The sequence below is a fragment of the Sturnus vulgaris genome, chromosome 3, assembly GCF_052056855.1.
Source record: "Sturnus vulgaris isolate bStuVul1 chromosome 3, bStuVul1.hap1, whole genome shotgun sequence".
Classification (NCBI taxonomy): domain Eukaryota; kingdom Metazoa; phylum Chordata; class Aves; order Passeriformes; family Sturnidae; genus Sturnus; species Sturnus vulgaris.
In genome coordinates, this window is record NC_142245.1 from 41,296,087 (window position 1) to 41,322,211 (window position 26,125).

Here is a 26,125-nt window from a genome sequence, read left to right on the forward strand (position 1 = left end):
ACTTATATAGATCCTTATACAGTGACGCAGGTTGAGAGCTTGTAAAGCAAAAGCTTTGGCTTCTCTTCTCCATTCACATCCTGCCTGCTCAGATGTCCCTGAGCAAGGAGAGCTCCCAGGTGGCTACAAAAATGGCCACCCCCTGAGCCAGATCCTTACAACAGCTTACAGAAGCTCCCTCCTACCTTCCTTTTCATTTTCCCCAAAACAGACATCCATCCCTGCTTAAGTCACCCTGCCTTGTTTTCCCAGCTCAGTCCTCTGAAGACTGTTGCCGAGTTCTTTTCCCTTTGCATATTTTCTTCCCCCTCTTAAGTCTTTTTGAATGGATATTTAGTGTCAGCCACCCGTGTCTCTGATGACTTTTCTGCCTTGCTTTCACTGTCTTCTCCTATTCCTCCTCTCTAACAGCCCATGAACTAATTTCTATGGACTGAAGCTGTTTCTGTGAGAAGCACTGCTGCTAACAAGCCCGAAAGGGGAGGCCTCTGCTTTTACACCTGGCAAGCATGAGAGACAGTCATTAGCCAGGTAGGAGGAGATCAGCTGGCTCAGCTGCATGAGGCCATGGTGCTCCATGCTGCCATGGAAACAATGGACAAAACCAGGAGTTGGGCATCATTTATTCAGCAGGCTGTTTGCATTTTGCACCTTTTCTGTCCATGAGACCGGTTGCTAATGTAGCCTTGCTAGCCCAGGAGCTGTTGGAGGGGAACATCTGTTATGCTCCTTTAACTTCTCTCCTAAAGATCAGCACCAAGCCCCAGAGCAGCTTTGATATTCCCACACATGCACACACAGCGTAACAAGCAACTGCTCTTCATTACTGCTGATATTGAATAGGCAGTTGGATCAGATGTTAACATGAAAATTAACAAGAGATGGCTTTTCCCCCAGCATACCAGAAACAGCACTCTGCTTCAGATCCAAGAACCCCATCTACCTTGATCAGAAGCTGAAACCAGAATGCTGGAGTCTAACAGGAGAGCTGGTAAAATGCTCATGACAGGCTACTGCTGCCAAGTCAAAAAAGGAGCCTGGGTAAAGTTTTCCTCAGGGACTATGACTATAAATGTGCTTCCTAATTTTCTCCGTGGTAGCTATAAGTTTAGATTTTATTACAACATTGAATCTATATTCTACTGCAAAAAAGATTATCTGAAAACACCAATGTTCAACAACTTTCTGACACGTTTTCCCATTTTATTTCCCTATCATCATGATCATGCAGAATTTTGACCAATATTAAAGGAAAACTTTAAAGTTTGAATTCTCAGCATGAAATAATGGAAGGACTTCACTTTCTATTTCTTCCTAGCAGACTGAAAAAGGAAATCTGGAAAGGCTTTACTAATTTAACTAGGTTGTTTTTTTTTGTTCTAGATCCATTAATATAGACCAGTGTTACTCAATTCAGGAACCAACTTCTCAGGCAGGAGGACAAAGAAAAGAGGTTAGGACTCTTTCTTTTACATTAAGTAGCTGCACAGCCGTAATAATGTAGGTTTGGTTTCCCTTGCCTTAGCCTCTCTGTCCTATATTACAGAATCACAGAATGGTTGGGGTTGGAAGGGATCTCTATCTATTAGACATCTAATAGACTATCTATTCCAATCCCTCTGCTAAAGCAGGTTCACCCAGAGCCGCTTGCAGAGTATGGCATCCAGGCAGGTTTTGACTACTTCCAGAGAAGAAGAGACCACAACATCTGGGAAACCTGTTCCAGTGCTCTGTCACCCTCAGAGTAAAGTTTTCCCACATATTCAGATGGAATATGCATTTTTTGTTTGTGCCCATATTGCCACCTCTTCCACTGCTACTTACCAAAGATTAAATTAGAAGATTTTCAACACAGAGACTTGACAAACATCAGCTGCAATTGTCATCAGGTTTTCAATGGAACATTTACACATGAGGATCAAGACACACACTAGTCTTGGGTAACTAACTTTATCACCTGCAACAGTTGACCATTTGCCTCTTCAAAAGCATTCAACAGCAGGAGAAAATTGGCAGTAAATATTCTGCTTCAGAGCTAGGGAAAAATCATAGGTTTTGTTAGCCTGGATTTACTTAAGCGGGCAAATACAACTGCACAACCATCTGAAGGACTCTCTTTGAATCAAGCAGATTGATTTCTGCACCTGAATTTGTCTTTCTCAAAGAGGGACACCATAGCTCTAGCTTTTAGTAGGAAAATGTCATTTTTAAAAACTTTGATGTAAAGTTAAATGTGATGAACCAGAAAGCACTGAAGGCGAGGAGAGTTAAACCTTCTCTTCCAACATGAAACAAAAAGGCCAAGACCAAAACAGAGAAAACATCTTACTTAGGTTTATCACTGTTTCTTCTGTAATTTCTTTTTAATCAACAGGTCTCTTAAAGCTATCTTCAGCTATTTTACAGATGCTTTGTGCCATTCAATGAATAAGGCAATCTTATTACCCCAAAAGCTGAAATATTGAAGTGATACCTTCTGACACAATATAAGGCATGAGAAAAATCATTTTACTTCCAGGGAAAATAAAGGAGCTTCCAAATTTCATTAAGTCATTTTTTGGCTTTGAGGTTTTGGGGCTTTTTTTATTGTTTTGGTTTTGGGTGGGGGGAGGTTGTTTGCTTTTTTGTTTGTGAATTTTGTTGTTGTTGTTTTTGTTCATTGGGTATTTGCAGGAAGAAGAGGGGATGTTGTTTGTTCTGCTGTACCCCTCCATCACTGCTGCACATATTCATCTATGGAAGGAAAGTTGCTTTCATAACTACCTGTTGTCCCTGCAGTGCACCTGAGTTGCTACTTCTTTCCCAAACAAATGAAGATGTTTACAACTCCATCCTGCAAGATAATTAATGCAAATCAATACTAGAGGTTGAATCTTCAGCATAAAATAAACATACTCAGTTTTGCTTATGAATACATACATAGTACAATAGGTACACAAGGCCATGCCATTTCCCAGCTCTTCAAACTGATATGCACTTGTACTTTTTTAATGCCTTCATGAATAGCTCATTTTACCCTACACAGCCCTGTACCTTCAATTGTTTTTTGTTAAACAAAAACAGTTGCTATTCCCTACAAGAAGAAGCAAAAAATTATTTTTAGACTTTCTAGTCATGTTCCTTTCTGCTTACAATAGTTATTAGTCTTGCATTAAGATGACTTTGTCTACCACCAGAGTCTGAAATGAGATAGAGTCAATGCCTTCCCATGTTAAGGAGTTGCTCTTTGAGGAGGAGGCAACAAAAGAAAAAGGGCACACATGGCTGCAACATCTCTCTGACTTTCAGAATTCAGACTCCAGAAACAATCCCCTTGAGATAAAATTTAAATATGTATTCCTTTTCTTTTTTGATAAAACGCTTAAGGAAGTTAGTGTCTGTACAGTATCTGTAGCAGTTGCCTTGGTCATTTCATGACCTATGTAAATGTACCTTTATTTTCCAGACTTAAAGTGTTTATATTTGAGCAAGCAGCTAGGAAGACCATTTTCTGGGTTTTCTTTTTTCAACAGGGCTCTCTTTTACCCTTGAGGAAGGAGAAAATCAATATGAATATTAAGAAGGGAGAATAAAAGGGAACAAGATCCTATAAACATGCAGTCATAAAGAAGCAGAACTATTTGCTTGCTGCATTCAGCCTTCCACAGTAATACAGTACCAACACCTTGCAGCTAATGCCTAAGAGCTCCATCAATTGAGTAACCTCATGCAAGAGCTTTATTTTGAAAATCTAAGTTCATTTCCCATTTTGGTTGCTTCAGTGACTCACAAATATATTTCTATATCTATAATACGGAGGACATAAAACAATTTTAAACCAATTTGGGATGAGAACTTTCATACAGAATATTTTTTTTTATACAGGTCTGTCTCCTGGCTTGTAGAATCTCATTTCAAACAAAATCAAGCAAAGGACTAAGAGCAGTAGAGGAGCTTTCACTTAGGAAAGATGCATTAACATGTCTGTAAGGGTTTTTTGTGTGGCAGACTTTTAGAAGTGCAGCATAATGGAGAGGGGAATAAATAATCTAGCACAGAAAAAACAGACAAGGCAAGTCGAAATTCTAAACAAAGATGTAAGTAAAAAGCCACAATAAAGTCCATACACATTTCCTTTGTTACTTGACTACCACAGTCAGAATAGGGGAGAGGAAAAATCATCTTGTGCAATTGTATGGTGCCTACTAGTTTACTTCTCTGAAAGCAGAGCTGAGGAATACTTGTATCCTGAGATCTGAGAGCAAAGCAAGAGACTGCAACATAAAAAATTTATGGTAAAAGAAGAGAAAGCTTACTACAGTTCAAGCTAGAGGCAAGTATTGTAGTTCACTGATAACTCTTCATCTATTGGATTCTAGTAGTGTAATGCAGTAAAGTACTGCCAGTCCATTTTAAGACTTACTATCTTATTGGATGGCTATTAAAGAAATACTAAGATTTGCTTTTCCTTCAACACTTCCTATTTCCCTTTATGTTTCAAAGATTAAATAACATCCCTGACTTCAAACCAAAAATACATGGTCTGTGCTTCAAATCTTAGCTAACTACCTTCACAATTCAAGTCAGGAATGGTGCATCCTGGATTAGAGCTAGTAAAACAACAATCTTGTATTTGTTTCACACCATCCATCCCCCAGCTTTGCCCTCTAGGGTCTGTTTGTCTGACAGATCTTCCTAAGGCACCCACCGTGGGCACCTGTGCCAAGGACCAATCCCATAACTTCTCTACAGAGCATCACTGGAGCTCCAAGGTTGATCTCACAGCCACATCTTATCATTCCTCTCTTCTACCAGTGTCTTTTGGAAACTAATACCGTCTTGCAAATATGGCATACAGTACTGAAAAGCCAGAAAGTTAGAAAATACAAAATCCTAGTTTATATGCAAAGTTCCAAATGCAGTGTCAATAATTTCTAACGTTTTTTATAGAACATTACTCTGCTTGGTGCAGGAGATCAGTTAGAGATTAAATGCAAATAATACCCATCAGGGAACTGTAAATGAAGATATAGCTCAGACTTACTTTTTAGATTAAATTAGGCAGTGCTGAGATGACACAACTGCTAGTAAGAAATAGGTAAGTTATCTCTATACCTACACAACTAAAGTATAGATTCATTACTCTCTAGAAAACGTGGTATATATGCTTATATTCCCTCTAAGACTCACACAGTTTGGTAGCCTGCATCAAGCTTAAGACAGGTGAGAAAAAACCCAAATTATGCCTGCATGGAAATGTACAGGAATCTACCTTCATGGCATGACTCATACCTTCCTTTATATAGTATCACCAGAAGTTATTGAGAAGAGATTTCTGCCAAGATTGCTGCTTTTACTTCCTGAGAGTTTGAAAACTGGATACGTGCATGTTTCACCCTTTTAACTGTAATTTCTGAAGGTCAGCAATAACTGCTGAAAGAGGACACTGCATCACTCTGGAAAACTACAAAAAAGGTGAAACACGTCAGTTTCTACTGGTCCCAGTATGGCAAGGAAAAAATGCAGCTGCCTGTGTAAAAACACATATGGATTATACTTGCTGCAGATGCGTGATACCCATATTCAAGGGGATGCCTTGATTAACTGGAAGACCACCTTAATTAAAGCAAAAAGGCAAAGGCAGATCACAGTGGCAAAAGAGTAAGAAAAATTGAGTTGGCCTGAGTGGCATTCAGAATATGAAACAGCTAATAACAGGAAGGATGACTTGTGCTTGCAGCAGAAGGTGCACAGCGTGTGTGCTTTGCTGTTAGCAACAATACTGAATCCTGGATACAGACAAAACAAATGGAAAATCAATGCAAAGAATTCAGGGATTATGCCAGAGGACAAGAAACAACTTGAATATTCCACAAAGGAGGAAGCTGAAGACTCATTTAGGTGCAGAAAAGAGTTCCATGTCTCAGAACAGTTTTCCTTGGGTGTAATCCAAGGAGAAGGTACAATGGAGTTGACATAAAAATCTCCATGCTCAGCCACTAGCTTTTCCTTAAGAAGAAATAAGTGAAAACATTGGTAGTTTGAGGTGCCTTAGATTCATTCTGGGAGTGATGTTTCCTCAAAGTCAGAGAAACAAGTTTTCCAAAATAGTCTATGTGTTAAGCAAAAAGGAGTCAAGTTTTACCTGTCTTTGTAGGAAGGTTCCAGTACTGAATGATTGCAGGAGAAAGTTGCTTGGACTTAGATAGATAGAAACATTTTGGCAAAACAACAATCTTACAAAATCTGTTTGCTGCACATCAAAAGAGTAACCCTTGAGCAACTGCAACGTGCAAGACTGAACCTAAAACATTCAGAGGACCTGATATGGAATGCATGTTGGAGGATGCTGCTTTACATTGCATTCCCAAATTTTAGCTGGAGAAAATACCTGAAAAAGTAAGCTGAGAAGTAGGGGAACTCTTCAAAACAATAAGAACTCTTCTTTAACAGTTTTCTCCATAACTTTCATTTCATAAAAGCACAACCACCAGCTAAAAGTTAAGGAGGTTGTGGCCGAGGATTCAAAAATATATCAAAATATAACAGAACAAAGCTAGCAATGACACCGAAATATTCTCACTTGCAGCTCACTATCCTGATTCTTGCCTCTTTTGGGTTTCCAAAAATATTATTTAGAAAAGCAAATAAACAAATATAAGGTCAACTTAACATTGTTTTATTGCAAGACTGGCAATTACTCTACTGTTTGTACATTTCCAAGTTTGAGGGAGCTCACAGACACCAATGGTATTTAAGGCCCTGAGCCTTCAGGCATGCTGCAAACTATCATGACCAGACATAGTTACTGTTAAGAACTTTAACAGGAGTTGTACTGGATGATAATTCTCTGCAAGTAGCCATTCAGCTGCACCATAACTACAAGTAGTGTTTAAATTATTTTCTATATAATAGATAAAATGCCTTCAGGATTGATTCTTGAATTTCTGTATCCTGACATTGTTTTTGTTCACACTTTATTTAGCTTACATCTAGTTCTATGAATACTCAAATTTTAAGTGCATATGAGCAAAATTATTATGCCTGAACATCATGCAGCTGTTGAAGTTACTTTTCTTCCTTCCCCAGTCTGCCCCACTTTATTCAACAAGTCCTGTAAAGATCAGTAGAGATCAAGGTACAAATTCTGGTTCCTTTCTAGTGGATGTACAGAACCAGGTATAGTCAAAGAGATAGCTAAAAAAATGCTATCATTAAGAATAGGAAAAAAAAGTTGAAGCCTCCATTAGCATAATTCTGTGGCTTGAAAAGTCTACTCAGGTGCAACACACAAAGTGCAAAGTATTGGAATGATCACATATGTTCTATCAAGTACCAACAAACTCCTGAAGGACTTTCTGGCAAGCCAATAAAAGGAACAGGAAGGATCTGGGTTGTTAAGTCATAGCCAGTGACAAGTGGAATATTGTGGCTCTGAAGGTTTTGTGCGATAAAACTCATTTACAACCACCATTGAATTAGCACAGATACTGCAATCCTGAAGTTAAAAATAAAGTTAATCAGAGGAGGCAGAGCAAGTAAAAGGGCTCAAGGACAACTGAGACCATTTCTACTGTCCTGGCAATAATGTAAGTTCACTCCACTGAACTATGCTATTAAAAGTTTATTGCTTTCTAAAGCTGAAGAACATGTGCTAAAGAAGATCGAGATAAAGAAACATATGAAGTATAATAGACCAAAGCGTTGGAAAAAAAATGTCAAAAAGCCAGCCAAGAAATAGAGCAATAAGTTTAAGAGGATTAAAAAAATTTAAAAAAACCAATCAAAATCGCATTACTAACTACTATTGAAGACACTTGTAAAGGAAACTGAAGATCTGTGAAGAAAACTTGCTCAAACAAGGTAATCATGAATTGTTTCTGAAGCTGCTAATTCCTTCTCTTCTCTAAAACACACTATGAGCTTTGCAGTTTAACAAAGGGTAAATAACTTGAATGACAACAGTGCACAAAGGACTTGCAGGTACATTCCCTGACAAATTTCCATGCAGAGAAAAGTACCTCTTTGGAGCCACTGATCATAAAGTCATTTGGGGGAATGCTTTGATTTTCAGAACAAGAAAGTGCTATTTATCATCACAAGGCCTATTTAAAACAAAATCTAGCATACTACCTGTGCAGAAAATAAGAACTGACTAATGCCAACTCTTTGAACAGTGCTGCCAGACCTTATGCAGAAATGTGCACCCCCTGAACCAAAAACATCTCCAATTCCTTCAAAGTTACAGCTTTGGAGAAGAGTTTCTTTATTTCAAGTATCTTTCATACAAACATTACTTTCTGCCTCAGACTTCTCCTCCAGGGCTGTAGATTTCTTAGTCATTTGAACATGACTTTTCCACTAAGAGTCTGCAAGCCATAATATATTTTGCTGTTCTGAAAGGCAATACAAATGCAGAATACACATTAAGCTCAGATAACAGGCTACAGGGAAAAAAAACTCCACCAGAATAAGAAGGAGGAAAGTACCTCAATTATTTCATACTGACTTTGTCCCCAGAAAAGCTACTGAGCTATTCTCTGCAAACAAGTTCCACTCTTATGTCATATTTTCATGGCCAACACAGAAGCCCCATGGAATACAGCGATTACTCCAGCCTGAGTCCAGTTCTTGAACACCAAGCCTGTGCAAGTCCTGATGTCAAATTCTGCTGCTTCACCATGCTCCTTGCAAATGCCTCTTCATCACAACCAAGTCCTCACAAATTCTCAGTGAAATGTTTTGGAAATGGACAGCATACAGAAAGAAGCAGCAACAAAAGAATTTAGGGGTACATCAGAAGTTAGGGCGTGTATAGTGCTCAGCCAAGCTATAGAAGATCAGTGCTTAAAAGCATAAGGAATGCTTTTATTTCTGGCCTTGGTATCTATGGAAGCTGCAGAGAGGAACAGCCCTTTATGGCACAGGGCTGTTTTGAAAGTGCTATGAGAGGTGCAGAATTATGCCCAACACACTGCAGGCAAAAGGTACCAGCTATGCATTTCTGCTGTGAATGGATCTCAGAATCTTCTACAAACTGCAGTAGCTGATCCGAGCATAACCATAATTAATAGTCATTAACAGAAACAAACCAAAAAGGGCTTATCTTCACAGAAAGCCATATATCTACTCTCAAAAACATTCAAAAATAATCAACTTAGTATCAAAGTATGTCAGCCATTTTCCAGAGACACACCCAGTGACTACAGTACTGGGGCACTTGACAATGGCACCATATCACATGCACCAAGATATCACATTTTCCTAATGCACCAAAATCAAATATATTGGGGAGAAGAACAGTTCTTATGCAATACTTTGCTAAATTCTGTGCTTTCATCTGATATTACATAGCTATGTGGAAGAGCCTTTCAGAAGGCAATTACAGCCCACCACATACTCAGAGGTATTTCACCCTACTGGGTAGCTGAGCAGACAGAGGCAGTAGCACTTGTCAGACTACCAATTCCTCATCTCTTGCACATTTCTCTTACTTGAGATTCAAAGCATATTCATAGCAGTAAAAACAACATTAATTTCACTTTCAAGAACAAATACACCTTCATCTTTATATATCTTTGCAGTAAACGTTAACTACTCAGTGTTCCTCGGCTTGGGCATCAGGCAGCAGAGTGCAACGAGGAGTCACCACACAGGGAGCTTCTTTCTGAAACTCAGAAGAAATTTTATTAAAAGGGTTTACACTGCTCTAGCATTTGCCTCAACACACGAGGTACAGGGATATGTTTGAAGCCCTGACGTATTTCCCAAATCCCAGTGGGAAGAACGTGGAACTCAAAGCACCCGTGTTTGCCTCCAGCCAAAACAAAAAGGTATTTCAGAGAAAACTTTCCTGAACTAACGGTGAATTAGTCATACAATCGCTTTAAGTCTCTTAAAATGCACAATGACAAGTATATTGATAAAGGAGAGAGAAACATGCAAGGAAACAAGGAGGAGAAGAAGCTATGATATACTGTACACCTCCACTCAAATTTTAACTTTTGACTGCAGATTGCAAGATGTTGCTGTACAGCTCAAAAATCTGCACAATACTAGAAAGCTTCATGTAAGAGAAGTCAACATTTTCTGCACATTCAGCAGCAAGCCTTCAGGCAGTAGTTCTAGAAAATACTCTTTAAGGATATTACTATAATTCTGTGCTCCAGGGGAGAATGCCACTGCTGTGCAGGAAGGATTTGGAGGGTAACATATCATATTATTCTGATATACATTTATGTGAGGCAAAATTTGATGTATGTAAGTGTGTGACACTACACATAATTGTCTTTTGTTGATTTTCTTGAATTTAGTCTTCAAGCAGTGTTTCAAGTAATGTCTCTTTATCTACCAATTCTTTAAAAGAGTCAATTTACAAGACATACTTAGTAGACGTATTAGGCTAGCAATAGCCAGGAAATTCACATTTTACAAAGATCAATGTCACAATCCCCATTCTGTTCTTCAGCCCATCGGCCCTTCCCATCTTGGAGCTCCAGCCAGATTCCTCAGTCAGACCCTTTTCCACAGCCTTCCTAGTCCTATCAAAATGAGAATCTGTTGGTGAAATGTAAGCTTTAGGAGACAGATGAAGCAGTCCTTCACCCTCTGTCCATGGAGAGCACTCCTTCACCTGCATGCATCAAGGTCCTGCTCGTCCCAGAATCTCTCCCAGCACTCCCAGGGGAGGCAATAGTGTGTCATGGCCAGGAGAGGTGCCCAGTGGAGCACAGCAAGGCAGAAAACAGGCTGGCAATACAGCCCAAGCCTTGCTGCAATGCAAGGAACACAGAGCAGCTGTGGCAGGCTGAGTACAGAGATCACCCAGAGGCATCTAGCATCTCCAGGCTTTACCCTTGGCCAAAAGGGTACATTTGTCTTTGAAAGCACTTCCAAGGTTCGTCTCACTGGATCACAAGCTTATTGAAATATTAACAGAGTGTTAGGCTCCACATAAGCAATTTTATAGGAGGTCAACAGGTACATCTAGGAGATGGAAATTTGCTGACATTTCCACAGCTCCTCCTGTATCACAGTCATGTTTTAGGGTTGGTTTTGTTTCATTTTTTTCTGTTCGTTTTTTGTTTTGTTTTGGTTTTTATTTTTAAGAGGAGGAAGAATGAAGCCTCCAGTAAATGATCATTAAAGAACCATGGATCAGCCCCATCCAGCCTTTGGACTTGGAAAATATAGGTAACATTTCACTTCCTTGATTCATATCAGAAATCAAGGGAGTTTTTCATATTATTTCTCAATCTGTTGAATATAAATACTGCTATTCCATCTAAACCCCTCTTTAGGGCCAGTGTGCCAATTTAAAAACAACCCATTTTCCCTCTACCTCAAGTCCCAGAATAAAAAGTTTCTTGCCCACGTACTGTTCTTGTCTGTGTCCACTATTGTTTCTAGGCCCTGAAACAATTGCTATATCATGTGCAGCAAATGACATGCCAACACAACTCCACCCAGGTTGCACATTCATCACCAACAGGTTCTCAACTAGGCTTGATTTTAATTTTTAATCCAGTTACATAACTGATGGACCACAGGAGTTGTCTCACTGGCATACCAGTGGTATGTGTAAGTAGATATTTCCGAGCTGTGCTCACAGATTTGGGCATGGCTTTGCTCAAGACATGCAGCTTGGGGGAGGACGAAAGGGTAAAGGCAGTGCTCAAGAGCTGGATTGTGTTCTCCCTCGTGTTGTGGCTCCCAGAACCCTCCACAAGCACCACCTCCTCTTGAATTTACTGACGCACTTCTATCAAAGAATTATGCTTCAGTTTCTTCTATTTCTACCAACTCAAGTCTATTTAGACTGAAGTTTTCCATGCCAGAAGCTTGCCTCAGGCTAAATTCTTTTTGCAAACTTTCAGGCTTAACTAGTTCAGCTATTTCTGAGAATAAGATGAGAAGAAAAATACCTATATTGCTTAGGTCAGAACCAAACCATTCCTCACTTCCCTCAGGATAAAACATTCCTTTGGAACACTGAGATGAGTACAAAGGGCAGAAACATGTACAGGTCCTGTTCCACGAGGAAAGGACAGAATAGAAGTATAAAGATTAGCTCCCATCGTAATTTTGAAAGTGATCAAACTACTTAAATTCAGAAGTAATTTATATTCAATCTTAATATTCCTTTTATATAAATATACAATTTTTGGCTGTAACATGCAAAAGCATGTGTAGTGTTTATATGTGATTGAAGGCCATATTAACACATCATTTGTCTTTATATTAGTTCTATATATGTATTATAATACACAACTGTAAACATGCTAAACTCAGAATTTTATTGCTTTCCTTTCAAAATTCTTTGCCTTGACTTGTATAAAAATTCCCTCTTCTTTTGTGAGCAGCCTGCTTCATTCTGTGTTGACACCAAGAACTGAACAAGTACTTCAGCTACAAGAAAAACATATTCAAAAGCACACTTTTCTTGCTAGTATCTTGTTAGGTTTAGGAGACTTGTACACTTCAGAAAGTTTCTACTGCAATTTATCAAAATAAACTACCAGCAAAACACAGGTGCATTTTCTGCCTTCAGTGCTACAAAAACATGTGGACCAAAAAACTCATAGGGCATTAATTTCCACCAGTGCCACACAGAAATGCCCAAGACTTGTTTTCTGACAGTGAATTAGACGTGTCTTTTTAAATGACCATGAATGTCTCATGCCAACAGTAAGAGAACCAAACTGCTCCTACTTGCAACTTTGCTTTTTAAAGTCCAACCAGAAATAATATCCAGTTGTTCCCTCTTTCCTCACCTCATAAAACAGATGCTTCAAGAGTTAGTTTGACAGTGATTTATGTGTATACTGTGATTTTTTGCTCAGAATTATCATGACCATTACCTGTTCTGGAATCGAGGACCTAGATAATTTTAAATAACTACATATTTTCTAGAGCACAAGTATCAGCAAGATTTCTTGTAAAAACATCTATGGATTTACAGCTAATACTGCATGTTCAAAAGATTACAGTTATTCCTTAACACCAGTTTCCATCTGGAAGACAATAGAGCATTGGGGTCATCTCTAGGCATAATCAAGGCATGCAGTTGCCTAGAGAAACACAATATATGGGGCAAAACACTCTTCCCTCCTGCCCCATCCTGCCTATACCACAGTCCCAGAGAGACAGATAGATGTTCCTGCATTTTGCAGGATAGGGATCACAGGGCAGCAGTTTGCTTCATTTGCAGAAGGGACAAATGGAGCACTCTCCTAATTATCTCATCTCTCAAGTTCTCCAGCAGCTGCAGCAACAACCCAAGGCTGCTTCTCCAGAGCTCTGCCCCTGACCTGGTGTCCCAGCTCCAACCTGTTCTTCTCCCTTCACCATGTGGAGATTGACAAGCCCCAGATGTTCATACTCAAGGAGTGTCATCCTCAAAACCCATCCAGCAGCCTTGCTGGCCCCAGACTATAACGGCTCTTGGCAGCTTAACAGTCTGAGGCATTGTAAGCTGAGTGTGACAAAATGAGTCCTTTCCCATATCTGGCTTCAAAAGCATCCCTACAACTGCCAGAAGTAATTTTGCTTGGCTATCTTAGTCCTAATAGTAGTAAAATGAAGATTCATTAGCATGTACTCATAAGACAAAGCAATATCAATAGTGGTCATGATGTGCCAACCTCATACACAAATCACAGCCCCTGTGACTCAAACACTTAGGTCCTTGCAGCCTGAGCCAAGGGCCCTGCCTCCAGCTGAGACAACCTGTACCTTTCTGTGGCCCAGATACAGGAAACCCACTACACACACACCCCCTGTTTGTGGGTTATTTACAAAACAAAGCATGAGGGAAACTCCACACACTCATTTGAAACAACTCCTCAAGTTAATTCTCCTGCTTTCTATGTTCTCCAACATGTTTGGAAAGTATTATCTCCCCCTTTTTCTCTAACTGTGTCCCAGTCATGACAGAAGCTGACTAATTGCCAGATGAGGCACATTTCACTACCTCAACACACACAGGCCCTGAAAGAGTCACATAGTAATGTGAGTCAGTTAAATACCATTAGAATTCCCCACATTCCCAAGAGTTTACCCTGTAATGAACAATCTCAACACTGAGGACAGAAGCTGTGACACTGAATATTACAGGTGGTGTCCGTGCAGGATGGGGGAGAGTCCTTGAAAGCCGTTCCATTAGGAAGGGTTCAAGCTCTCCACCCAAGCTGGGCAGGCATCCCCACCATGATAGAGCAGTTCCCTCAGGCTGACTAGATCCCTGAGAACACAACAGATAAGCATGCATATGAAAAACAGTTTTATAGACATGTATGAAATAGATTATTTTACATAAAATACAAACAAATATCAGAAACAAAAATCACAATATACCTTGCCCACGTGTATGATTCTCCCATGTGAGAATGTACAGAAAGACATTTAACAGGTTCGTGCTGTCCAATTCTTTTGGTGCTAGATATCTTTTCATTCTGCTGTCCTTTGCATCAGTGACTCAGTCATACATTCTTTAAGGACAGAAACTTCTATTGGTGGCAATGAGGAAAAGGCAGAGGCATTTATCACAAGCTACAACAGAGCAATATTCTGCCAATACTGCAGTCATTACCAAATTGTTTTTCACAATGCTGAAAAAAATTAAAGATCCTCCTTTTTAATGCTATAAAGAACACATGCATTTCCATAAATCATGCAATCAGCATTTACAGCACAAGATCCCTGTAAAAGAATGCATCAGCTGAAATCTTAATTTGTTTTCCTTAAGTGCTTCTCTCTTATTAGGTGACATTACAACTTGTTCTTAAACAGTGCAACTTTAAATTACCCATTTTTAATAAAAGCTATTTTTCTCTGTCAGAATGCTGTTCAAAACGTTTTTCACTAGGTTTTTATTTTCATGCTGACTCAGTTACTGAATTATACTTTATTACAAGCAACAGTTTTCAGACCAAGTCCTCAAATCAAACAGTTTCGGTGATACTGTATTGTCTGTCTATGCATACCAATTTTGTAAAGCATACTAATTCGATGTTAAAGTGCCACAGGAGGAACACCCCTCTGTCTTTACATGATTGTTTCATGTAGAAACAGAAGAAAGAAGCAGCACAGTTTCAGAAGAAACTGAGCAGCACAGAGAAGCTTACATGAAAGTGTAATATACAATTTACTCTCACATCTTAAGCAGCTGCCTTTTCTTTGGAAGGACAACTGTTCTTTCAAGGTTCAGTAGGCAATAAAGTTGTTAAATGTTGTCTTAACAACTAATCTTTTCTCATCCTGAAAAAAATTCTCTTAGGAACCACTGTAAGATTTTGGGTGCTTAAAACATGTCCTTTTTCAGTCATTTTGGATTCTAGAAACCAGGGTATCTAGAATCCAACAAGTCACTCTCCAGGGCAAAGTCATATTTTCAACACAGCCACTGAAGACTCAACTCTGCAACTGCCCCTTGTGTAACCAAGAACAATCATTCACTTGTCTAAGAGCTGCTGGAACCTACACAAACAGCAAGCTGAGTAATATCTGATAAGGTCTTTGATTGTTGCTTCAGTATATTATATTGAAGAGTAAGCTCTGAAGATGTTCACTGCAGTAATCAAATTCAATATCATTCTTCAGTAGATATCTTATATTTTCCAAGAAAAAAAGTATCTGATCTACTTTATTAATAAACTTTTCAATTTGGGGCATTCTTTATTACGTAAAAGTTAAAAGCATGTTCTTTCAGCTACTTAATTGCACCAACATCTAAACAATATTCAGGTAGGCTAGCCATCAGAGAGATGTTATATTCAAAAAGCAAGAAAGGAGCTATGGGTCCTTTTCCAAACTTGTTTCAAGAAAATATTGCAGTGAGAGTGGCCACATTAAATCAAAATATTATTATCTGAACTCCATATTTATCCCAGAAATCCCCCTCAAAAAATATCCATAAGTTCTTCCCAGTCACCACACAAATACATAGTTCACCTAATTCATCTTTCAGTTGGAGATTTCTTTTTTTAACCACAACTTTACAAACTCCTTATATAGAAAGGGAAACAAAATTCTATCTACTAACTAGCTATGGTATATTCAGGCAAGCGAGGATGACACAGGTTATTGATTCCTTTGATTCAAATGACAGCATAAGACAAACCTGACGCAGTCACAATAAATTCATGCACTCACTCGAGCGTGAAGTATGCACACAATTTAGGGCAGATCTGACCACTTGTTCCGTGGTACCTCCCTTTCTTAGCATCTAGGAAAAAACCTCTCCAAACTCAACCTGTACATAACTCTTGGAAGGATGACAGCTATTTTCCACAATTCTTTTGCACATTATCACAAATAAAACCAGTTTGTTTAAAATACTCCATCCACCTCCAGAGAAATTCCAGGAACCATCAACACAGATGAGTACTACATTATTTCTGCTATGTGGCTCCATACAAACGTCTTTTTGAGAACAAGTTGCTACAGGACTACTGAGACTACCAGTAAACTACTGCTAATTTCATGTTAACTTACATTCATCACCACCTTGGTTGTACCCACCTTCACTTTGTCACTTCAGACTAGTATCTCAGTTAAATAAATTTCTAGCAACTACATTAAAGTAAAATCCAGCATAAGTCTTCTCCCTTGCACTTTAATTGACTGGGTGCTTTCAGTCCTATATTCAAGAATATAACAAAAAATCCCCTGTTGTTAATATATCCCAGTGAGATTACAACCATGTGATCAAATATGCCAGCATCAAGGCATATATAATAGCAAATGGCAAAATTATTCTCAGTCAAAATAAGAAACCCTAAAAGGATAGTTCAACAGCACAACAGTGATATCAACATTTAAATACTGAAATTTCCTCCAGAGAACAAGGTACAACCAATCATCTGCATCTGTGAATGTGCCAAAAATCAGTGAACCGTGTGTCAGATATAACTTGCATTGAAATGCAACTGTCTTCTCTTGTGCCCTTTTAAAACTGTTTTAATTAGTACACAATCAAGTTGAGTATTTCATTTTGAATAACCATATTGCAGGTATCAGTATGAAATCTCATATGTTAAATTATACAGCATGGTGAAAATACAAAATTCCAATTGACTATAGCTGCAAATGCCCTGCATGAAAATTGAGATGCTCTACAGAATAAAGAGACTGCACTTCTAATCAACCACTAATAAACCCTGGGCAAGTGTAGCCAAGATAAGAAGGAGGGGGAGGGGAAAAAAAATCCAGTAAGTTTTCACAACCTACGGGATAAATCCTTATATGTTGCCAACGCGGGATGCAGATAACACAGACATTAAAATTAAAGAACGGTATTTCTGATAGCTCATTACCACAGCATTCAATACCTAGCTAGGTAAAGTGCTTTACAGAAACATATGATCTAGGGATAGTTTTAAACCCAGATTAAACCCAGTTTTAAAATAGAGTTCTACCTGAAAGTATTCAGTTTTCTGTCAGATGTATCCATATCTCCAGTGATTTCGGTGAATATATTTGAAAACAGAGTGCAAATATACATTCTACACAAAACATATACACATATGTTCTAATACCAACTTTTTTAAATGAAAACCAGTCGGTGAGCAGCATTCTGTTTAGTACACTGCAAAAAACTTAGCACTAAATTGCTTGGCAGATTAGAATATTCAGTGCCACTGAATCCAGGAGAACTGCTAAAATCCAGCATAATACTACAGGGAGACAGAACCTGTAAACTGTATCTGTAATCAAACTGACCCCTGTAGCATGCTGCCGATCTGCTTTTGATGGATATTAATTGCATCCCAAACCCCAAGCCAGGAATAACACTACATTGAAAGAACAGTTCGAGGCATCTCAGTACAAAGAAAACACAAAGCTGACAGCACAAAGACAACGCAGTTATCAAACTTTGTCACCAACCTCACTAAAGCAAATAAAAAAAAAAAAAAAGGCACTTTACCTTTTTAAGGAAAAATTTCTGCAATTTTCTGTGAGGCAGCTTTATCATCTTTTATTCACCATCCAGCATACAAGTCAGGCATTGCAAGTACTTGAGCCATTCTGCAGGGGCTTGACACCTTTTGCCTTCTCTATTAACTCGCTGCAGTCAGCTTAGCCCAATGCGTCACCAAACATCAGCCCAGCCCCGCAACAGATTAAAAGGCAAGAGCTAGGCTGGATCTCATTTTTGACTCAAACAAGGAAGATCTAATACAGACACTCCAGCTCCAGCTGAGTACTTTGGCTGTGTTGGCAGCATAAGGAGGAAGAACAGGTATGAGGTCTGCATTGCTCCCTAAAATAAACCCTGCAAAGTTAAAAAAGGTGCTTATACAGAGGCAAGAATTTACAAGAAGATGAAAGAGGCACTGAGACGCTCAATATCTCACTGATCCTTTCAAATGCCATGCTACAGAAGAAACTCGGTGTCCAGGACTCTGAACACGACCCAGCACTGCCTGCTGAGTGCAGATTGTCGCTGTGCACCTGTTAATTAAGCACATTGTGTGATTCAGCCAAGCACAGGAAAGAGCCTGTCACTTATGCTCTCTTCAAATCATTAATGGGAAGACTTATTTCCTCTGAGTAGTTTTTAGAAAAAACTCCACACAGATTGCAGGCAAAGATGTTATATACAGATACATATGGAGGTATTTATAGAACTCACCAATGCCGAGTTCAATTCAATACCATAGGAACCAGCAATCATGGGCATCGCTGCCTTCCCTTTGAGAACTTGCAACTAAAGCTCCGCTGCAGATTTGGAAGGACAGGGCTCAGCAGCACACCAGTAATGCAGCATTTCTGGGGCACTGCTGTCCTAAAACAGCAAGTGCTGTATGGTGACCTGATCTCAAACATTGTGTCCACTCCCAGTTATGCCAATAGGATAATCCCTATGTTTAAGAATGAAGCACATGCTGAAGCAGCTAGTTTAATCAGTTTAAAAAAATCATTCCATGATCAAGCTACTTCCTTGATTAGTGTTTGAAGACTCAAGTCTGTGTAAGAATACACAGAAGCGTATGTATAAGAGGAAATTCTTCCAAACATTACTAAATTGCTCCCAAATCTCCATCTTCTGATTTTGTACTATAAATATTTCACACGAGCTGCAAATTTCTAATAGTTCATCTCTATCTGTATCATTTTTTTGTTATTTGCATGATTTTCTTACCACAAGGACAATGTCCCTCTGCCCTCTCACTGCTCATTCTTCAGGAGCTTAAGTCCCAGAAGCCCTAACAAAAGTCCCTGCAAATATCCACTCCTAAAAAGACGTGCTTAACCTCCAGCAAGTGGCAAGGTCTGAGGCAAGCCAAGGTAAAAGGAGGTTAAGAGAGCTCAGCACACTCTTGGCTGCAGATGTTTGTGTTTAAGGGTTGGCCAAACACGACAGGCAAATGACGATGCAGTAAAATGCAGAACCAAACCCTGAGAACTATGCACCCCAAATTCAGCTGGACAGGCAGCACACTGAAAATGCCACAGAACTGCAACCTATGTCAAAATATCAGTCAGGAGAAAGAGGGAGACCCAGGACAGTTACTGTGAAAAACCAACTGCTGAAGATAAGCAGTAGACCTGGTATTTAGATTATTCTGAATATCAGGTATTCAAACTGATGGAAAATTCCAGACTAGTTTTCTGAGAAGCATCCTACACCATGAGGATATCTATCAAAACAACATGGAGAAGATAATTCCAAATCTGATTTCAAGAAATTGTTCCAAAACTGACAACTGGGGAACACAAGAAGCAAGACAGAGGGCAATTCTTTGCTGTGTTATATGCTTGAAGCCTTTGGGTTCAATTTTAATAAAAGTTAGGAAAAACATTTCTTAGGAAATTCTCACTGTGTACTGTGCAGGGTGGAAAAGAATCCAAGATACTGGTAAAAGAGATGATGAACACACCACAAAACCCACCTGGATGCATGTGGGAACATTAATTGCAGCTATAGTATCTTTCTCAACAGTTTCCACAACAAATGGGCAAGTTTGGGTTTGAAATCTGAAGCCTTTCAAGTTTAAAATAACCTTTGATTTTGGGGTATGCATTACCAAGAAGCATATTACTTTTAAAACTAACAATTCTTATTCCAAATCACTAGGATCTCCATAATTTCTCAGGATTTGAGCTTATGATGAGGAGATTACCCAGAGCCAAAAAGCATTGACTTAGAATTTCGTTTTTACTATTGTAATAATTTGGCTGCATTTTCATTTCTGCATTCACATCCGCAAAAGTTGCAAGGCTTTTCTCTACAAGAGCAAATAAAGATACTTTGAAGAGATCTTAAATTCAAGATTTTCTTCCTTTGAGATAATAATAATCATCCCAGAGTCTATATGTATGTAGTTCTTTAAAAAGTTTAGCTCAAGCTAAGCAGTTAGATTCAGTCTGAAAATACCATAAGGACACTTCCATGCATTCTAATACATAACCAGGTTTTGTTAAAAAAAAAAAACTGTATTACAGCAAAGGTCAAAGGTAGATTTTCAGCTGTAATTCCAAATTGCTGTGGTCTTCTTGTTTGTGTTGCTTAGTGTTTCTTTAAAATCAAGAAAAACACTGAGGACTGAAGACACACCTTAGATAAATACCTAAAAATAATGCTATGTCTGGACGTCAGAATACATTCTGAATTCTGTCATGGTTACTATGGTAGATAATTGCTTTTTGTTAAGTCTGACAGTGAACAGATGTAACACATACAGACCCTGCTTATTCCAATCCTCCCAGTTAAAAGCAACATTTCACATATAAACAGGTAGTCCAAACTCTGTGCATAAACACCTTTGCTTCCAGACACAGCTATCTGCCCTTTTCAAGTCAGTGCACTGTTATATGTTACACAGGCTTTGCTTGGGCAATTTAAATGAAATAATTTTCATTAATTGATGAATGCTCACCTCATCTTTCTGACCTAACCAAGAGAAGGAACACCATTTTTTAAAATTGTTGTTGCTGTTTATTTATTTTTGTTTATGAACTACACAGTTCTTTAGCAGGCCTGCTCCCATCTAATACTAATTCTTATTAATATTAGAAAGATGGCATTAGCATCCCCTGAGAAGCTAGCCATAAGTAAATTCTGAAGACTGAAAAAATAAAGCATCCTGTGGCTACATTTATATCTTCATAGAGAGCATATATACAGTATTTTCTATTAAAGAAAAATAATATACCTCAAGATTTTTCTTTCAATACAGTGTTACTCTTGATTGGAACCAATATTAGAGAGTTCCATACAAATGTAGGTGGTATTAGATACTCTTTTCTACACCCACTGAAGTTATCTTTCCTTAGTAACTCAAATCTGAAAAGATCAAATACCTCCCTGCTTTAACACACATGGTTAAAAAAAACAAGCACAATTTGAAAAAAAGTGATTTTATCAGCAATTATAACCAAATGTTAGTCCTGTAGCTGACAGGTTTCCATTTTACCTCCTGTTTTGATTTACAAATTCACAGACTTAAAAACACCAGGAGAATTGTTTAATACTAGTTAGTGTCTGCACACTCAAAAATCAGAACTGACATTTTTGTCAGCTTTTCCCCCTCAATTATTTTAAGTCATTACATAGAGAAGTGAATTTTTTCCTTTTTGTTGCTGAAAGGATTTCTCCAGACACCTAGCTAACACAAATCTGTTTAAGCTTCTTAGGGCTGCAGAGTAAATGACTGCTCCAGCTCTCTTACAGATCATTGGTAACTTAGATCAAGAAAGATTCCAATATGATTACCTGTTTTAATGCTTTCCTTTCCCCAAACCTACCTAAAAATAATTAAGCATATTTGATCACAAAATTTGGATTACAGAAAAACTTTTTTCTTTCTCCTTCCACTCCTCAAAAGCCTAAAGGTATGATTGTATCATCTTCTCTTCTGTCCTGATATACCAAGCCCTTCTCTTCAAGAGCCACCCTGAGGGATAAACAAGGAAGCAGACCACAGTGCTCTGGTCTGGGCAGCACTGACCTTGGAAAACAGAGCTCTACTCCTTTTTGAAAATAACTGGTGCCAAAATCCACAGCAGTTTAGGCTTGGAAGTGCCTACTTCAGGTAGCAGTAAGAGAACCTCATTTTCCCCTCTTGTTCCAACTAGCAAATATCACTGCCTTGGCAGATCCTGCTCAAGCCTTTAAAACAACTCTCACCTCACACCTTCCCAAACACCCAACACAAAGGCAGTTGGCTGGAGCACTGATACCAAGGACTACTGCAATAAGAGCAAGGAATTTGTTTCTCCACAGGACCTACTTTTTCTCTTTGGTGCCCTAAGAATCCTTGAGCTACCCTTTGAGATGCTCTCAATGAAAGAAATGACTGCATCACCTTTATACCAAAACAAACAAACAAGTCTCTGCAATTAAAAATAGAAAAAAAGAAACATGACTACATTACAGTTGAGAAATATCTAGACGTAGAAGCAAATAAATGGGAAAGGAGACCAACTTTTAAGAAAAGATGCACATTTTATTTCCTCACAAAGCTTAAGGAGATTTATGGCCAAGGTTTTTAAGGGATTCATTTCAAGTTCTGCTGTGAATTTGGATACTGTGATCAGTGTTCAATAAAGATTTTCCTTTCTTTGTTAAGCTTCTATGAGGGTAAAACAGCTAGCTTCATGTATTTTCTCTAAACCTTTATTATAAATGCAAGCCAACTTCAAGTTCATTTTATTAAAACACCTTTTTAAGCAACATCAGTACACAGCAGCTATTAAAATTTGGCTTAGTCTTTTATAAATCTTCCCAAGAGCCAAGAGATGTTTTTGTGGAGGGGGATATTTGACACACTCACAATAATCCATACTCTTTCTTTCCCTTCCCCAACAGACAAAAAAATCAGGTTACCCTCAAAAGGTGCAATTTTGATCTGTATTGAACTAAGTTCAAGTTATTTCAGACTCTACACTGTGCATCTGGTTAGAAAGAATTCACATTAGTTAAAATATGAGATAGCCCTCCCTTATTTCTATTATAGTCAAGACCTATGCTCAAGTTAGGAACAAGAGATGGGGGCACCTCAGCATTGGTGAGAATAAGGGAAGGGAATAACAGGGTTAAGGAGCCTAGCAGGGGAAAATAGCTATGTGCATAAACAGGCAGCTCTCTGGCCACTACTCATATACTCTACTAAAAACACCCCTTGCTGCAGGCAGAAGAAAGGGATGGAAGTTGTGAACAGAGCATCCAGACAGTAAAAGTCTGTAGGTTGCAAAAAAGTCCTTGACACCAGGCTTCTTCACATGCAGTTTACCTGATTACCAAAGCCACACATGCTTTCAAAGATGATCATAAGGTGATTCCCAGAACCCTTTTTACTCTGGTTTCTACTGTGTTGATCAGTGAAAACAAAGGGAGGAAATTACAAGTTCTGACTATTTCCAGTATATTCTAATGCAGTAATTTGCTCTCCACTCATAAATGCCACTAAATGTTCAGTAGTGATCAAATACCTCTACTGACAAGGTAAGGTTTGTTGCACAGTACAAAGTTGAAATTACTTACATTTGGAAACCTAATCCAGTGCCCCTAATAAATTCTGTTAATAAATGCATGACAGAACCCTTTCTTAGAATTGTCAGAGACTCGTTCCTTTAAATGAAGGTCTACACTTTCAGATATGCCTGAGTCAAGGAAATGTATCAAAATGTGTGATCATAGCACAGCTCAGGAAGCTCTAGCATGATTTAGGCAGCACAACACTAACAGCCATGCTGTGAGAGCTCAGTCTTGATAATTTCAACCTGAAATTGAAGCCAGGACTTCTTTGTAAAGGTCCAGTGTGAATCATGGGACATCTCAGAGAAGGACCCTCAGAGAAGCCACTCATGGATAAGATTCCATGCCTATCAAGCTTTCAAAGGAATTTAATTTCTGAGAAGTACAAAGATTGGAAATACTTGCACTTAGGACCCTGACATTTAAAAAATTGCCTCTGAACAGAAACAAGTTACATCTTCTCACATATAGGAAGAGCATCAAGGAAGCAGCTGACATTTTAGAGCAGTTTCACTCCTCACCCACAATGAGGAGTCCATAGCAAAGGTCCAGTTGCCACACAGGCAGCAAAATGAACAGCTGAATATTCCAGAGGAGGCTGCATGCAGGTCACTGAGGAGCTCTGCCAGATTTAAAGCTCAGCTGTACCCTTGAGGAGCTCTGCTCTCCTGATGACCCAGCTCTGAAGTACCACACATCCTGTGGCTCTGCAACTGCATTCTTATCAAGCCTGTGATGCACCGTGTCTATCAGCTAAGTACCACACCCCAGTCAGCAGAACAGCTCTTAGCACTGGGAACATGCAAAGGACACAATGGTTTCTTGGCAAACAGGTTTTTGGTGGGTTTGGTGAGAGGTGATTTGGTTTCATTTTGACTCCTACCTTTGTCTTTTTTTTTTTTTTTTAATATCACTATTAGCATAATATAATCTCTCTCCAGGTAGAGGTTTCTTTGACAAACAATGGAGACTGTAATTCAGCAACCTCAAGAGCAATTTAAAGCATTATTTTTGTCTACAGATGACACTTAAATGACAATTTGGGGAACCCTGATAGTTAATTTCCATTATAATCTTACATGCAGAGCTAACTTTACAGCAACAAAAAGGTTAAATCTGGCACTTTCACCAGGCAAACAAGAAACACTACCATTATGATGATCAGAAAATATGCTACCAGGTAATATGTCAAAGGAGACATAACACTGTACACTCAAGCTCTGATCACAGAAAATTTTCTCTGACAACATTTGTGAGCAAGGACTGAATTTTTTGGACTTGCACTTCCAGCACCACATACTTGACATCTGAGCCACTGCTTTTATTGTGGCAGCCCACTGCTAGGATTGCCTGGAAAAAGAGAACCCAATTTGCAAAAGAAGTTGGACTTTGGGTATTTCCATTTCTTTCACTTAGGTATAGGATTCCACTTGTTTTTTTTTTTAAGTTTACTTAATTTTAATAAAAACACAATCATTCCAAAATTCAGTGAGAACTTCTCAGAAGCACCTGGACAAAAGAACTCAAGAAGCACCAGGTCAAATCACTACCTTCCCACCAGTATGGTGGTTCTGACCTCTTACATGCAGATCCATGTACATGGATCCACTGAAAACAGGATTTTAGGGAAACACAATGCTTCTTGGGAAGTAGACACATCCTACTTCCAGATTCAAGTTTTAGGCATACATTTTACAGCATCCCAAAGGGACAAGAAGAGCAAAGTGGAAAGGAAATTTAAAAAAAAAAACCAAAAAAGCACTCAAAATGTCTTCATAAATATAAAGTCACTGGACAAAAAAAAAAGTAAGACTGTGGCAGGAAGAATAACTGGTGATTCATCTATGGCTGCAACCTGAAATTGTCTAGGGTTTCTATTGGTTTTTTTATACCCTTATGGTAGATCTGTAATTTAGATATATATTGGAAATATGGCACGTTAGTAAGTTATTTTGAACACAGATTCATATCTTCACCCAGCCTTTCCAATAGACAAGAGTAAATACTAGTGAATAACCAATATAGTTGTGAAAATGGAAAAGTTTTCATACCATAAATTGTTCTTATTACAATAATCACTGTAAAGATTAACTCACATTGAGGGCAATTCCTTAGCACAGTGAACCAGGAAAGTCCATTGCCAAAGTGACTGCCTCAGAGTCAGAGTAAAATCTCAGGCTATGATTAGAGTGTCTCTTAGACGGGTTTTTGGACATTTTAAGTATTCCAAGTTTGTAGATTATCTAAAAGAATACACTTCCAGAGTTACAAAAATATTTATTGCATTGGTAACTCTTATGCCTTGCTCATAGCTATAAAGGATATAAAAACAAAAGTAATACAGGACTTAAGTCAGAGACTTTGGAAGAAAACAGAAAAGTCCACAACTCTAAATATGTCATGTATTTTCTTTATGAAAAAATACAAACGTAATCCTATTATCTTAATTTATTAATATTCCATTAAATCTACCTGCATCTTAACTTCATTTGTGATTCTTGCACATTTTAGACATACATATAAGAAAGAAAAAAGTTGTAGCTTCTTAAATTACTTGATCTTCACTTCCCCCACACAAACCAAAAGAACCATCTCCTATCTGTTTCACATTTATTTAAAAGATGCTTAATATTCTTCCCATCTCCTCATATACATTTCTCTCCA

The 26,125-nt window shown here is 38.5% G+C and overlaps 1 protein-coding gene across 2 annotated transcripts in view; it reads right to left on the reverse strand.

Annotated features, from left to right (window-relative positions):
- RPS6KA2 (ribosomal protein S6 kinase A2) overlaps window positions 1-26,125 on the reverse strand; it is a 262,329-nt gene that overhangs the window by 211,102 nt on the left and 25,102 nt on the right. The window contains exon 1 of one of the 2 annotated variants that reach the window (XM_088161422.1): window positions 17,906-18,056. The exons of the other annotated variant lie outside the window; for it this stretch is intronic. Within the exon in view, the coding sequence (XP_088017548.1) occupies window positions 17,906-17,953 (48 nt within the window). The 5' untranslated portion in view covers window positions 17,954-18,056. Of the gene's footprint in view, window positions 1-17,905; window positions 18,057-26,125 lie in introns of those variants that run through there. 2 annotated transcript variants of the gene reach the window in all.